At 37.6% G+C, this 16,069-nt stretch overlaps 1 protein-coding gene across 3 annotated transcripts in view; it reads right to left on the bottom strand.

The window, feature by feature from the left end:
• WRN (WRN RecQ like helicase) overlaps positions 1-16,069 on the bottom strand; it is a 124,756-nt gene that overhangs the window by 29,136 nt on the left and 79,551 nt on the right. For all 3 annotated transcript variants that reach the window (XM_010592469.3, XM_010592468.3, XM_023551133.2), the window contains exons 20-23: positions 13,614-13,795; positions 11,241-11,342; positions 10,864-10,956; positions 5,555-5,696 (exon numbers count right to left, since the gene is read on the bottom strand). In XM_010592469.3, coding sequence (XP_010590771.2) covers positions 5,555-5,696; positions 10,864-10,956; positions 11,241-11,342; positions 13,614-13,795 — 519 coding nt within the window. The remainder of the gene's footprint in view (positions 1-5,554; positions 5,697-10,863; positions 10,957-11,240; positions 11,343-13,613; positions 13,796-16,069) is intronic.

The following is a 16,069-nucleotide window of genomic DNA, read 5'->3' on the forward strand; positions in this document are numbered from 1 at the left end:
CAGGAACCAAAACTAAAAGAACATACGGAGTTAGTTCCAGGAGACATAACTCAGGCACTGTAAGGCTTTCTGTTACAAATGTATTGGTTTTATTCAATTGATGAGAATGTTAAAAATGTTAGTAAGACAAGTTTTCTAAAATGGATAGAACAAGAATGAATACTTATGCAAAGATATAAGAAGATCTTGCCAAGTTTATGATGAAAAACAAAATTCATATCGTATATATTAATAAACTTATGTTATTTACTACTACTTCTAAGGTATAGATTTAGAAAATTAAGTTGACCTTTCCCACAAAGGAAATCAGGTTACGTTCCCATCTGAGATTCAGCTGTGCCTACATACTGGGCTTAAAACATAGGCTTCCGACATACCTATCAGAAGTTAACAAAGTTAGTTAACAGAGTCTGTAAAATGCTTTCTAGTAAATCTTAGACATAAAAATAGAAATAGTTTTTTTTATTAAAGTAGCTAAGTATAAATTTTAGTATCATGATGACTATACCCGCAAAAATGTTATTAAGGCCAGATGAGGACAAATAAACACCCAGGCACAACGTGGTACCTTTTTCCTTGTTGACAATCGCTGCCTACGCTAACCATGACCGCAAGTGGATTTGATTAGAATGTTTTAAATAAAACATCCTAGAATGTCAGAGTTGGAAGGAACACTGGAGCTCTATGACTTGACCTATCATACTCATTTTTACTCATATTGCTAACAATTAATTACAGGCTTGAAGATGTCAAATTCCACCATGTATTTGTACTAGAACTGGTTGCCATTGAGTCAATTCCGGCCCATGGTGACCTCGTGTGTGTCCCAGTAGAACTGTACTCCATAGGGTTTTCAACAGCTGATTTTTCAGAGCTAGGTGGCCAGGTCTTTCTTTCAAGGTGCCTCTGGGTGGACTGGAGCCTCCATCCTCTCAGCTAGCAGCCAAGCACGTTAGCTATTTGCACCACCCAGGGACTCCATTTGTACCAGAGTTGGGACTAAAACACAGGCCTCCTGGCTGCTAGTTCTAATTTTTTATTACTATACCACGGATGGAAACCCTGGTGGCGTAGCGGTTAAGAGCTACTAACCAAAAGGCTGGCAGTTCGAATTCACCAGGCACTCCTTGGAAACCCTATGGAGCAGTTCTACTCTGTTCCATAGGGTCCCTATGAGTCGGAATTGACTCGATAGCAATGGATTATTTAATTTTTTTAATGGATACCATGGATGTACACACATACACCCTCATACACACATACACATTATACTGACTATAGTGAGTGTAGGCTCTGGAGCTAGATTACCTGGGTTATAGCTCTGGTATATACTAGCTTTTTTATTTTGGGTAAGCTACTTATCTGTGCTGTATTTCCTCATCTGCTATAAAAAAAAAAAAAAACCCTGAACCAAACCCATTGCCATCAATTGCGACTCATCTGCTATACAGTTATAGTCTTTATCTCTTGGGGATGCTGTAAAGACTAAATGAGTAACCAGGAAAGAGCCTGTCTCAATAACATGACATTTCTTTTTATTAGTTAATAGCTGATCCTTTTACTCAACCTGAATGCCTTAACTTAAAAGTAAAGCCATGACTTAATCTCTAGTCAGTTTTCCCTGGAACACTGGCTTATGGCTCTCTACATCTGCTAGGGGCTTACCTTCGTAGGAAGAGACTCTATTGCTTACAAACTAATAACACCAAAGGATTAAGTTCCCTAATTAGCGCTTACTAGCTCTCTATGCACTAAAAATCGCTCTACTAGTTCCTTTCCTAAGCAGAAAAACCTGACATGAATGAGCACACTGACTAGTCCAAAGCAATGAGATTCTTCTCATCAGTAGGGAGCAATCATCTCTTCCTCTCACGATCAATAATCACTGCGGATACCGTGCACCATGTGAGAAAATTCACACTGTCATGTTTCCATGGCAAGCATCATGCATAGAATGAAGTATCTCTGCTCTCTGATAATGAGCACCTTTCTCTTAAAGAAAGCATATTCCCTTTTCAACTAGAAACCCAAAGTTAACCATGTAAAAAGTGTTTAAAAAGAGAATTAAAACTGAATACGATAAGAATGTTCAATAACAGATGTTTAACAATTCCTCACTCGGAGCAAGGCTTCCTCCACTAATCGCTTACGTGTTAACGTTCCGGGTTAACCCGCTTGTGGAGTAAAACTTCCGGGGATGAGGATGCTGTTATAGGGGATAAAGGACTTGGCCATGGATTTTCAAGAGGGCACACACAGTTCTACACACACCGACACGCATGCACACACATTCCTCACCAACCAGAAATCTTGAATCTAGTATCTCTAGATCATTCAATCTGTAAGTACAAATTTAAAACTGTATGTGAACAGTACAATAAACAAAAATACACTAGACTAGTAGTCATGAAAGCTGTTTTTTCATCCTGATTCTGGCACAAAGTAACAGTATAACCTAGAGCCAATTCATTTATGGTTCTGGGACTAAGTTTTCACAGCTGTAAAATAAAGTGGTAGGATTCAATAGTCTTTTTGCCAGTTCTAGTTCCAAGAGTCTATGGGACCCAGTTTCAAAAAGGGAAATTTTCATCTCACTCTTACTCTTTAAAAATTAGGTTAGAAAAATAAGGGGTAAAAATAAGTGACATATCATAGAACACAGAAACTTACTAATTGATTGATATGTGTTCGGATAAAGAAGAGCAGAAAATTTTAACTACTGGCCAGAGTATGAGTCCCAAAGTAGCAGTTACTGTTAAAGTCAAAATCTTTGCACCAATACCTGATCAAACCCAGTACCTGAGAGAGGAAACAAAAAAAAAAATTCTGACACTTCCGTTAGTTAACTTCTTTAAACACCACAATTGTTTTTTGTGGCAATTTTATGTGCCTGGAATGCCATATTTCCTTTCATTCTTTTCCCTCATTCCATCTTAGAATGTCTAAGCCCACTACATCTTGCTAAAATCTCCGCTATCCTCCACAACATAGCAATCTTCAGTGACACATCTGCGCAGACTTCTCTAATTTCTCCAGTGATTTACAATCTTCTTTCAAAACTTCAGTAATACTTGACACCTATTCATATGTCCTCTATCTCTTTCCATGCTACATTATATGTATTTCTTCCCAGCTAACACCTTCCATACTGGACGATAAATCTATGTCTAATTCAAATTTGGAGCTTCTCCCTCAAAAAACATAGTATAGTACTTTATACAAAATAGATGTTCATTACTAGTGTAGCAAATAGTTACAAAATTTAACTCAAGAAGCTTTAAATCCCTATGTTCTTAAAAGTACAAAACAAGTCCATAGCTTCTGTTAAGCATTTTAATTTTTTTTTTTTTTTTTTGCATGTCTCCCAGTTCCTACAAGCCAAAGAATGTCACAACTACCACTACAGGGTTTGAGAAAGTCATTTCTTGAGCTGATACTCAATGAGTGAAACAAAACAACAACAAAAATAACAATAATTATCTCTAGGAATTTCTCTCAATCAGATGAAACAGCTTCTCCAGATAATTAAATGGACGATCTCCTGTTAGTTTGATAATTATGAGAGAGGATTAAAACTTTCAACAGTTCCAACGGCTGCCTAGAGTCAAAGTATCAGAAGTGTGATCTAATTCTGGAGCGGTGATAATATTTAGCACTTTGATAATACGATCAGGAAAGAGGTTTCACTTAACCTAGTTATGCAAATTAATGACCGTGCTTCTGTTTTCCAACCTATAAAATTAAGATCGCTGTATATCCTATCACTTCTTTTTTTTATTCACAAAAAGGTGTTCAAAGATTTCTATATGGTGGGCAAAATACTGAGATCTTGGGTCAGGATGCATAACCATTCACACAATTTTGAATATTCTTGTGTAAGACTGCCACTGAAATTATATTTGTTATATATTTACAGATCTTCTCTCTTTAAATAAACTCCAATAGTTCCGATTTAAGACCTTTCTTATTTTACAGATCAAAATTATCAACAAAGACATTAATTATTCCTATAATTAGTTAAGGTGGATGAGTTACTAAATTCTCAAGGGGATTAGGATTAGAATAAAATCTTTTAAACAATATCCCAGTAGACACCAGGATCACTGAAATGGAGGGGGAAAAAAATTTCCCTGAATTTCACCACAGTTAGTGTCTATAAATTTTAAAGTAGCACTTTTTAAAAAGTTTTAGACTTTTATCTAGCAAGGGTGGTATAAAATTTCACCTAGGATAAACTTCTTAATTTGAGGACTCCCAGAAGAGACTGCCATACAAACGGTCTGACTTGGTTTTCAAATAATAGGTGAAATCTGATCCCTCTTGTGGCCAGTTCAAGTTTGTCTAGGAGCCCACTTACACTTATTTGTTGATATTGGATATGGCTGGGTTATACCAAATTAAAACAAGGATAATTTTTATAAATTATACATTCAACTGGGATATACAGATTTTGAAGGTGACAGAGACAGAAGAAATTTTTCATAGGACTCAATTATATTTACTGTCCTTTGCAACTTCAATTCTTTTTATAAAAAATATAGTATCACTCACAGCATTTAAAACAAAGTACCTTAGGCAACACTTCTACTATTTAATTTCCAAATTTGTGATTGAAAAACAAAAAACTCCAATCACAATCTAAAATCATCAATGCCTGAAAAGTTAACATAAGTTTTTCAATACAGATCACTAAAAATATTTCAGAACTGATTAATATGTTCCTTTCCAAAATAAAAACTCAGAAAATATTTAAATGAGGCATTTATGAGTATTTAACAAATAAATATTTACCTAAATGGTGAAAAAAACTGTACATACAAAATGATATTTTTAATCTCTACTTTTAAGTATATAAGCTCGTATCAATACATATTTAGCTTTGCTTCACAGACTTGGAAATCAGGAATAAAATCCCATAAACAAAAGGACTACAAAGAAACTCTGATGTTCCTATTTGTACCTGCAGTTGTTAACATAATGCTGGTACATTAATAACAAAAAAAGTTGAACTGAATTGATTATCGATAAAGCAAAAAACAACTTCCTTAGAATTGTAAATACTTCTGACAGGAAACAGAATGAAAGGAAAAAATATAGTGCCAAATATTGTTACTGAACTTAGACATTTACAAAATGATCACTGTAAGTTTTGCTCAAAATAGTCACTGTAAGTTTGCTTAATAGCTGCCAGGGCACCAAAATAGAGAATTCTGTTCCATCTGCCCCTTGACACACGGAAAGTTAACTTTCCTTAATTATCCTAAGAAAGACCAGTCTAGGGAGCGACCCAAGTGCAAGGTAATAAACCAATACGGTGCTTCCAGACTGAGGTTCAGGGCTGAGCATCAGCTTGGGACATGAAGACGGTACAGGTGATACACACAGGTTTTGTCAAAAGTAATAAATGCTGCTTACACGGAACTTAATACGACTCGCTGGGTTTCTAACAACTTATCTAAAGCCTAAGTTACAATCATAACAACAGCAAACCTCTAAGGAAAACGGTAATATGAGTAAAAGAAGAACTATGCTGGTGATTAAGACATATACTTACAGACCCTCGGAGAAATAAAATGGGAAGCCCAATGCCAAACTTTTCTCCTAAAGCGGCCACAGCAGAGAGCAGCTGGAATGCTTGTGGGCCAAAGTCCTGTGACGTGTCATCTGAATCTTCAATGGAACAGTAAGAATTCAATCTAAACGAGAAAGATATGAAAGCTCAGCCAAGGCACGTGCTGTTAGAAACAAAAACACCATAATAGTTAGCCCATGAAAAACTATCTCAAACTTGCCAACTGCCTCAGAAGCTACACATAAAGTTGAACACTTCCAAGAGCAAGTACCTAAAATATGAAGAAAAAAAAATATTATACAGCATCATAGGTACGTTATGCTGACAGTTCTCAATTCCAGCGCCCTAGAATCCAAGAGTTTCACTAGAGGCGCCTGGGGCCATAGGCAGAAGAGGAGGAAAAAGACTGCACGAGCAGAACTGCAGGGTTACAGCTAGGACAGTGCCACTTAGTCCATTATATAAATATTGGGCTTATGTGTTAGGTTTTACTGGAAGACAAGGTTCACTGCAAAAAAAAAAAATTTTTTTTTACTCAAAAAAAATCTATGCAACAAATCAGTTTAAATTCAAACAACTATGAAATATTATACAAAGATTAAAAGCCTTTAAGTCTTTTTACAAATAAATTTCTAAGCAGCCTTTAGGTAGATCTGAAAATGTCATTGATAGAAATGAGAATTCTTCAAGTAGATGGAGAACAAAAGGACCGCTTAACCTCTCAAACTCTGCCACTTTAACAGCGGACCTGTTGATTTCTTCCAGGTGTTCTGTCAATTTGTGCTTTATACAGGTGGAGGGTTTTTTTTTTTAAGGTGCATAGAACCATCCTATCTTTTTGTTGAGAGACCCATTTGCCATCATATAGAAACCACCTTTGAGATGGTTAATGTTATGTGTCTTCTTGGCTAGGCTATGATTCTCAGTGTTTTGGCAGACAATGGACTGGTTGCTCTTACATAATGTAATGTAATTATCTTCCATGATGTGATCTGATGTGATCAGCCAATCCATTGAAAGGGGTGTTTCCTTGGAGTGTGGCCTGCCTCCGAAATATATACGGATGTTCTGGCAAAGCTCATTCTCTCCCTCACTGGTTTTGCTTCTCTAGAAAACCCAAACTAAGACAACCTCCATCCCTAAGAAGCTTCTTTTGTCTAATATAAATACAGCTACTCCACCTAGGTATACAGCTAACCCAATTAGGTGTGTCATTTGTCTTTATTTTTTAAATCAGCATACAGATAAACTGATTTTGTGAATGTATGTGTGTTTTATGAATATTAACACATTCTTTAATTCACATAATCACCACCACAATCAGGACATACAGCAAATCCCTCACTCCAAAACACTCTCTGGTGCTATTATTGCTTTCTAATCATACCCTTCCCCTAGCCTCTGAGAACCACTGATCAGTTCATCTTTATACTACAGTCTTATATTTGAAAGAATATACGTGGAATCTGTAAAAACGGCATGCTGGGGGCAGTGTCTGACCTTTTCTAACTTCACAAGGAGAAGGAGAATCAAGATCAACAACCTAAGACTGATTTCTATGAGGCAGAAGTCAGAAATACCTCCTCTCACCAGCCCTTGTTACCAGTTCTGACACCATCTGTCCCTCCCACGGTGTACTCTACTCCTCTGCTGAGTTGGATAATTCACTGCCATGGCCACACGGAACTCACAGACCATACTCATGATTATGGGGTTTAGTAGAGAAGTAACAGGTTACAATTCAGTTTCAGGAACACTCAGGATACAGTTCTTCTATCAGAACAGCCTGTTCTCAGCCATGCCTGCAGGTAGGTCTCTCCCTGGCCCTTGGCCATTCAGCCACTTGGCTTGGCCTCTGCCCTGCTTGGGCAAGTGTTACAAAACTGTTTTAGCTCTGCCTGTAAGTGCCTAGAGGTGCCCTACTACACCAGTAAGCCTTGGCTCGAAGGCACTCAGCTCTAGCTTCATGGGTCAGCAAACCCAGCTCCACCAAGCGCCCAGAGACACCCTCCTCTGCCACCAAGCCTCCTGCCTGTAGGGGCTCAGCCTTCTCACTTCATGGGCTTAGAAGCCCACTGCACCATCTCCCACAGTCTCCTGGTTCTGCTAATGCCCTTTTCTCTGCTACTGTTTCTCACAGGCTCTGGTATTAGGGCTCTTCCTCTGTCTTCCATGTTACAGCTCCTGCTCTCTCTCTGTGTCTGCCTTTACACTTAGCAGGATGGCAAAACTGACCAATCCCCTCATTAGGGTCCCATACATCTCATTTGCATAGCCCCGCCCAGTCATTTGGTGGGAGTTATAAAGACTACAGCTAGAAGGGTCATATTAATTCACTGTACTGCGGAATCACACCGTAGAATTGGTGTTAGCTCTTCTTTTAAATGTTTTGTAGAATTTGTCGTTGAAACCATTTGGGCTAGGGAATTTAATTTTGGGGAGCTTTTAACTAGGAATTCAACCTCTTTAATAGCTTTAGGATTATTCAGGTTATCCATCTCATTGTTTGTGTTTTGTTTTCCGTTACAGAGGAATTGGCTCACGTCATCTAAACTGTTTCATTTTCAAATATCGAACTGTTCCTAGTTATTTCCTCATTATCCTTTTGGTGTCTACGATGCCTGTAGTGAAATTACTTCTCTCATTCCTGTTATCAGTAATCTGTGTTTCCTCTCTTTTTTACTTTGTCAGTTTTGTTAGAAGTTTACATCACTTTCATTGACCTTTTCAAAGTAAGGGTTTTTGAGTTCAATGATTTTCTCTATTGCCTATTTTCCTTTTCTTCTTAATTTTATTTTGTTGTTGTTGGAAATACACACAGCAAATCATACACCAATTCAGGAATTTCTACATGTACAATTCAGTGACACTGAGTACATTTTTCAAGTTGTACAACCATTGTCTTTTCTGAGTCATTCTTCCCCCGTTAACATAAACTCACCACCTCCTAAGGTTCCTATCTTTTAAGTTGCTGTTGTCACTTTGATCCCATATAGATAGTTCTTAAAAGTGCATAATGCTCAAGACAGACCATTTTTACTAGTTAAGCTAAACTATTATTTGGTTTTAAGAAGACTTCAGGGGATATTTTTTGTTTGAGGTTTCAAGATTATCCCAGGGCAATAGTTTCAGGGGTTCATCTGCCCCCTCAGCCCCAGAAAGTCTGGAATCCATTAGCATTTGAAATTCTGTTCTGCATTTTCCCCTTCTTGATCAGGATTCTTCTATGGAATCTTTGATTAAAATGTTCAGTAATGGTAAGCAGGCACCATGCAGTTATTCTGGTCTCACGGCAAAGGAGGCAGTTGTTCATGGAGAGAATTAGCCATACATTCAATACCCTCCTCTTATTCCTCCTTCTTCCTCTGTTGATCCAGGTAAATAGAGACCAATTGTGGTGCCTTAGATGGCAAACTGCAAACTTTTAAGACCCCAGGCACTATGCCATGAACCAGGATGTAGAACAGAAGCCCTAAATGCATTATTAGACCAGTAATGAATGGGATGTCCCATGAAAGCTTTCTATTTTCTCTTTCATTGATTTATGTTCTCATCTTTAATATTTCCTTCCTTCTGCTGCTTTTGGTTTATTTTGCTCTTATTTACTTGTTTCTTAAGGTAGAAGAAATTCCATTATTGATTTTAAACCCTTCCTCTTTTATAAGCATTTAGTGATATAAATTTCCCTCTCGGTAATGCTTGAGCTCCACCCCACATTTTTTGATATGCTGTATTTTCATTTCGTTCAGTTCAATATATTTTCTGATTTGCCTCGAGACTTGCTCTTTGACTCACGGATTATTTAGACGTGCGTTATTTAATTTTCAAGTGTTTGAAGATTTTCCTGTTATCTTTCTGTTACTGATTTCCACTTTAATTCTATTATAGTCAGAAAAAAATAGTTTGCATGAATTCAATTCTTTTAAATTTGTTAAAGTTTGCTTTTTGACCTGGAATATGGCATAACTTGATGAGCATTTCCTGTGCACTTCAAAGAATGTTCTATAAGTCAATTCAATCCAGCTGGTGGGTAGTTGTTTTATACAGTGCTGCTGTAGCAGAAATACCACAAATGGGTAGCTTTAACAAACAGAAATTTACTTTCTCACAGTTTAGGAGGCTGGAATTCCAAATTCAGGGTGCCAGGTCTAGGGGAAGGCTCTCTCTCTGTTGGCTCTGGAGGAAGGTCCTAGTCTCTTTTGAGCTCCTGTTCCTGGGCAATCATCAGGGTGACTTGGCCTCTCCCTTCACCCATCTCTACTTCTCTTGGTTGTTTAATCTCTTTTATATCTCCGAAGAGACTGACTCAAGACACACCCTACACTAATTCTGCCACATTAATATAACAAAGACAATCCATTCCCAAATGTGATTACAGCCACAGGCTTAGTAGGATTTACAATACATATTTTTGGGGGACACACAATTCAATCCGTAACAGTGGTGCAACTCAGTTCTTACATCTTCTTAGTGATTTTATGTCTACTAGTTCTATCAAAAGAAACCCTGTGTGGCATAGTGGTTAAGCACTACGGCTACTAACCAAAAGGTCAGCAGTTCGAATCCACCAGGTGCTCTTGGAAACCCTATGGGGTAGTTCTACTCTTTCCCATAGGGTCACTATGAGTCAGAATCGGCTCAACAGCAACAGGTTTTCTTCTACTGATACTGAGAGAAGAGTATTACAGTCAACAACTATAAGCACAGATTTGCCTACTTCTTTAATTTCTGTCTGTTCTTTCGTTAACAGTATATACTTTGAGGACTGTTATGTCTTCTGGGTGAATTAACCCTTACACCATTATGCAATGTCCTTTTCTATCCCTGGTAATGTGCTTTGCTCTGAAGACCAGATTGTCTAATATCAAAATAACAACTTTAGCTTTCTTATGATTAGTATTTGCATAGGATAGTGCTTTTTATCCTTTTATTTTTAATCTACCTCTATTATTATATTTGTAGTGGGCTTCTTGTGGACAGTATATAGTTGGGCCATGTTTTTAAACCTTTTCGGATAATCTCTGTCTTTTAATTGGTGTTTTCAGACCATTTGCATTTAATGTAGATATAATATGTTTGGATTTAGGTCTGCCATTTTATTGTTTACTTATTCAAAAAGTAAAATACTTTGATATTGTTTGCTTTGTCTTTCATTTAATTAAATAAATTCAATATTTTGTTTAAAAAAACTGAAATATATATCACTCAACAAAAATCCAATCAGGAAATTATCTGAAAAGGAAGAGAAACAAAGACTTTCAGAATATCCATCTATGAGATGGAATCTTTACCTGGACCTGCAGTTATCACAGCATTTTTCACTTCCCATAATACTTGAGGAGGCCTTTCGTAGTTGCTTATCTTCAAAATGAGACAAGATGATTCTACCCAAGAGAAAATTCAAAATTAAATAAAAGAACAAAAATGTATATGTTAAATTCATTGCTGAAAATAATGAGGTGAAATCATCATTAATCGATTAACCTGGGACCTCATTATTTGGCTTCAGGTTATTCATGCTCAAAGATGGTTGCATTAAAAATCTAGCACATAAATAACACCAACAGGATAGTTCTTCAAAATATGCATAACTGTTTACCTAAGGTTTTTTCTTAAAGGATCATCATCTATAAATCCATTTTATCAATATAAAATAAATAATACATACTGTCGTCTACACCTACTGGAATGCAGATATTTTTCCATCTTTGCCAGCATCTTTAATTTGTATAATCGAAATTTTTCATTGTATATCGTGCAAAGGAGCTTCCTGTCAATTAAAAATACCACAGCAATATGTAAGAAATATATTAGCAATTTTGATGCTTAAATTTTATTTTGCATAACTTGTATAACCCACACTCCCATCAAGATAAAGAGCATTTCAATGACCCTAGAAAGCTCCCTTTCGTCCCTTCCCAGTCAATGTCCTCCACAAGAGGCAAGCGTTTTTCTGATTTTCATGAAAACTGCTTTTGAATGAATTCTACCCAGATCCAAACAGCAACTCTGTAGCTGCCTTTGAAAAATTATTATAAATACCCCAAGGTTTTTCATTTGGATTTACATGCGACATGCTTTTTGGCTTCTAGCAAGCCTACTACTATAGAGTTTACCTTTTCCTCTTAAAAGTTTATTTTTTATGTGAGAAACTAAAAGCATCTATGTAAAGAATACTAAAAGAGGTTAACAATCCAAAAATAAGCCTTTATCCCTATTAGCTCTTCCAAAGACTTCTGTTTCTTTACAATCCCACAGAGCAATCTTATACTAAGGGCTCACAGAGAAAACACTGATGGCCCCATGCAGAAACAAGCACATTATCGAACACCACTGTCAGAATTAATTCCTTCCTCAAGCAATTATAACTCTGCTGCTCCAGGTGAACAGAGACCAATTGTTGTGTCCTGGATGGCTGCCTGTGAGCTTTTAAGACCCGAGACACTATGCAACGAATGAGATAGGACAGAAGCACTAAACACGTTATTAGGCCAATTAACTGTGATGTTCCATGAAACCATGACCCTAAACCTCCAAACCAAGCAACCAAGTCCCATGAGGTATTTGGTTATACATAAGCAGCCTCGGGAGCTATTTTTTTTTTTTTTTGGCATTGTTGTAAATGTATCTATCACACAATTTCTGTCAATTCAACTTTTTATAGGTGTACATCTTGACACAGACACCAGTGTCATAAGGCAGGCATGGACTACTGTCTACAAGAAGAGGATGGTTTTATTGTTACTGTGCTAAGAAGCAAAAGCTACTGACACGCCTAGAGAGAAGAGCTTAGACTGTATAGCAAACGTTTTGCCTAATTAATTCCTATTCTTTCGGGTCTTAGTTTACTCATCACTTCCTCAAGGAAGCCTTATTTGATTTTTTTAACTCTGTAAACACCATCAAAGCCCCCATCATATATTCTCACCACTCATTGTAACTTTCTTTCATAGTGCTTTACACATACTTGCATAATCCTTAAAAAACTTATTGTTGAAATTTTCAAACACACACAAAGTGACAACAGTAAAATGAACATTGTCTTCCTATAGTTGCATGCTTCTCTGATTAAGATCTGCCATCCTCATTATACTGTAAGCTCTATGAAAGCAGGTCTCACGCCTGTTTTAACTCACCATCATATCCCCAGCATATAGCATGGTGCTTGGAACATAGTGAGCATTCAAAAAAAAAAAAAAAAAATGTTGACTAATCAACAAAAACAGCAACTGTATTGGATAGGTACTCAGAGGTGTATCTTGCAAAAACCTAATTTCGGCAGGCCCATCATTTATTACACACAGGTTTCTTTCTAAGATTTTTATTCTTTGGGTTAGGGAATCAGTTGATAAATTCTGTCCCTGAAATTTCATGAGATGATGTTTTTCTTTCCAATATAAATCTCACAGGACTTAAGTGCCAACAAAATACTTGTTTAGTATTTACGGTGAAGTTTTTCTGTATTTAAATGCTACATACTTAATAGCTATCTCATTGCCAGCACTTTCACACAGTGCAACGTGATTATTCACACAGAGTCAATGAGAGCTGGCATGCGCCCACAAAACTAACCAAGGAAATGAATGGTAAAGAACAGCAGTCTGACAGGGACTGGTTGCACTCTTTTGGAATAAGCACCATCAGAGACTGGGAAGAAAGAACCAATAACAAAATAAACAGTATCTAAAATAACTACAGCTGAAGGCATATCACAACTTGAAACAATCTGAAGAGAAAAGAAAAAAAAAAGGTCACTAATGTAAAAAACTAGGCATGTATTCCTTAAAATCTATGTTACATGCCCAAATATAGACCTGATTTATTTCATTCCTCATGCTAAATGGGATATGGTTGCAGTTGGGTCATCTGCTCTGTTTGGCAACGTTTACCACAAATTTTCTTCTTAGGTGTCTTCTGTGTTGCTTTGGCTTTAAATGCATTTTTACAAATTACTTTAAATTTGGCTGCCTCAAATACTTTCAAAACTCATACGGAAAGAAAGAAAGAAATCTGTAAGGGTAAAGCCAATAAATGTTCTTACCTATTTAAGTTAAGGTCTACTGGAGCCCAGAGCAGGTGACAAGAACTTGGAAGCCCATCACGGCCAGCTCTACCAATCTCCTGGTAGTATGACTCCATTTCCTTAGGAGCACCATAATGAATGACTTTGCGAATGTCAGCTTTATTAATTCCCATTCCAAAAGCTATGGTAGCTACGACACACTGAAAATAATAACAATGAAGTTTGACGGACATATTTAGCAGAACCGAAACCTTACATTTATACCTTGTGATGAAGAACACTGTGTTCATTCAGAACATTTTGTTCACTTCCTGTAAAAAGTACTGAATAAAGTAGTTTCTCAAAACACCTATGAGGCACAAAAGAGGCTGTAAAAAATAATGATTAAATTAAATGAAACTTTTATATTATTATAAAGTTTCAGGTGTCTTTATCTGACTGCACAGTATCTTAATATTTTCTACAATTATTCGAAGGTGGAAGCTTCTCATTAAAGATGGTAGAATGGAGGCGGGGCCAAGATGGTGCAGTAGCCAGATGCTTCCTGTGGTCCCTCTTAAACAAAGACCCGAAAAAAACAAGTGAATCGATTATATATGACAATCTAGGAGCTCTGAACATCAAGGGCAAAGATGAGGAATCAGACTGAGCAGCAGTCCAATTCAGAAGCAGCGAAGAGTTGTCAGGTCTGACCTGGCAGGAATTGGCACCCTGCAGGCTGGATCAGCTGGTGTACGCGGTGAGGCCAGGAAGTGGCGGTCCGGATGCATTTTCCATATCGGGAGAGACCGAGCGGCAGAGAGATGGCTTTAACCTCCAGAACCAGTGAGAAGCGGCACTCAATCAGACAGAAGTGGGGCCCGCTACGCGCCCTGAGCCATTCTCCCAGCTTTGGAGAGGGAACAAATTAACAAACATGAAAAAATAATCCGCCAGCTCCTCTAGGCCAGGAACTCAGGGCAGGCACAGCCCCTTTGCCTAGAAACAGGCATAAGGGGTCCATGGACTTTAAATGCCTTTTTCCCCTGTACAGACCTATGTGGGACCATTTCAACACCATAGGCCCTCATCAGTACAGCACAACAGGGTATGTACCTGAAGCCTAACTTCAACTCTATCAGCTGTAAGGGGGAGTGGCAGATTCGTGACAGAGGCCTGAGGACTGGTGACCCCCTCCCACCTAGCCACCTGCGACAGCGGTCTAAGAATAAGTGGTGTCCCCCAGTGCTTACAGCCAACAGCACTGGGTGCCCACAGTCAGGCTGCAAAACCCCTAGGGAATAGGGATGCACTTTTCTTCCACTCAGGGTCAGCTGTCAGCCCCTGCCTTGCTCAATGCATGACCCCTACTCAGCTGGTACCTGTGTCTACTCCAATCACCCCTGCCCATCTAGGACTGTAGATGAGAGCCTGCATCACACACTTGGTGACTGACTACCTGGACACCCGAGCTGAATCCATACAAGAAAAGTAAAAGGACTCCTGGGCTCATATACCCAGTAAAGATGGTAGAATGAAACATGGATTTATTTCTGCATCTTAAAGAAGATAAAACTGGCAGAATAAATAATATGCGTGAACATACTGAGATGAGATTTACATGATGAGGAGAAAACTTAAGGAAGAATTAGTGAAAAGCACACAAAAAACTGAACAAATTTTAAAAAGTAGTAAATAGAGAATAAAAAAGGTGTGCAAGAAAAGTAATCATAATACTATACTACATGGCTTAGAGCATTCACAGAGTAATAATTATTTAAGTACTGTGTATTGATCTAACTGACATTTTGATATAAATATATTTGGGTTAGAAATGCATGTGTAGAGTGATGAGAAGGGCAGGAAGAGAAGTAAAGGAAAGCTAAACCTTCACGTTCCACAGTGGGAAGTCAAGAGATAATGCCTAAAATAAATATACAAATATACAAAAATCAGGTTGTTGCAGTACAAGCAAATTACTGAAAGATACAGCGGTAAACACACAAGAATGAGCTAAGAGTTGGGAGTGGGAAACAGGAGTCGGGAAGGAGTGAATGAATGATACTTTTCATTGTCAGTCAGTATTCTGGAATTATTTGGTTAAGTTATGTGCATGCATAAATAAAAATTGGAGTTCCATTAAAAAAATTAAGATATGTTCTAAGATGGACCAAGAGTAGCAAAAAAAAAAAAAAAGACAGACAAACAGGGAGGAAAGGAAGGAAGGTGAGGGAAGGAAGGAAAGAAGGTAAAGAACGGAAGGAAGAAAAGAAGAGAGGAACGGAACAAGGGCGAGAAGAGAAGGAGGGTGGAAGGGAAGGAAGAACAACTTAAAGGAAGTATGACAACTTAAAAAGAAGAGAAAAATAAATGCAGGAATGAATACAATATTAAGAAAAAGCCCTGGGTGAATAAGGCTAGCCAACTTTGCCATATTCAAGAATGAATAAAATAAGCTACATGATAGTAACTGTAACCTTCATCCTATAATACTG

This window comes from Loxodonta africana, chromosome 19, assembly GCF_030014295.1.
Source record: "Loxodonta africana isolate mLoxAfr1 chromosome 19, mLoxAfr1.hap2, whole genome shotgun sequence".
In the NCBI taxonomy this organism is placed as follows: Eukaryota; Metazoa; Chordata; class Mammalia; order Proboscidea; family Elephantidae; genus Loxodonta; species Loxodonta africana.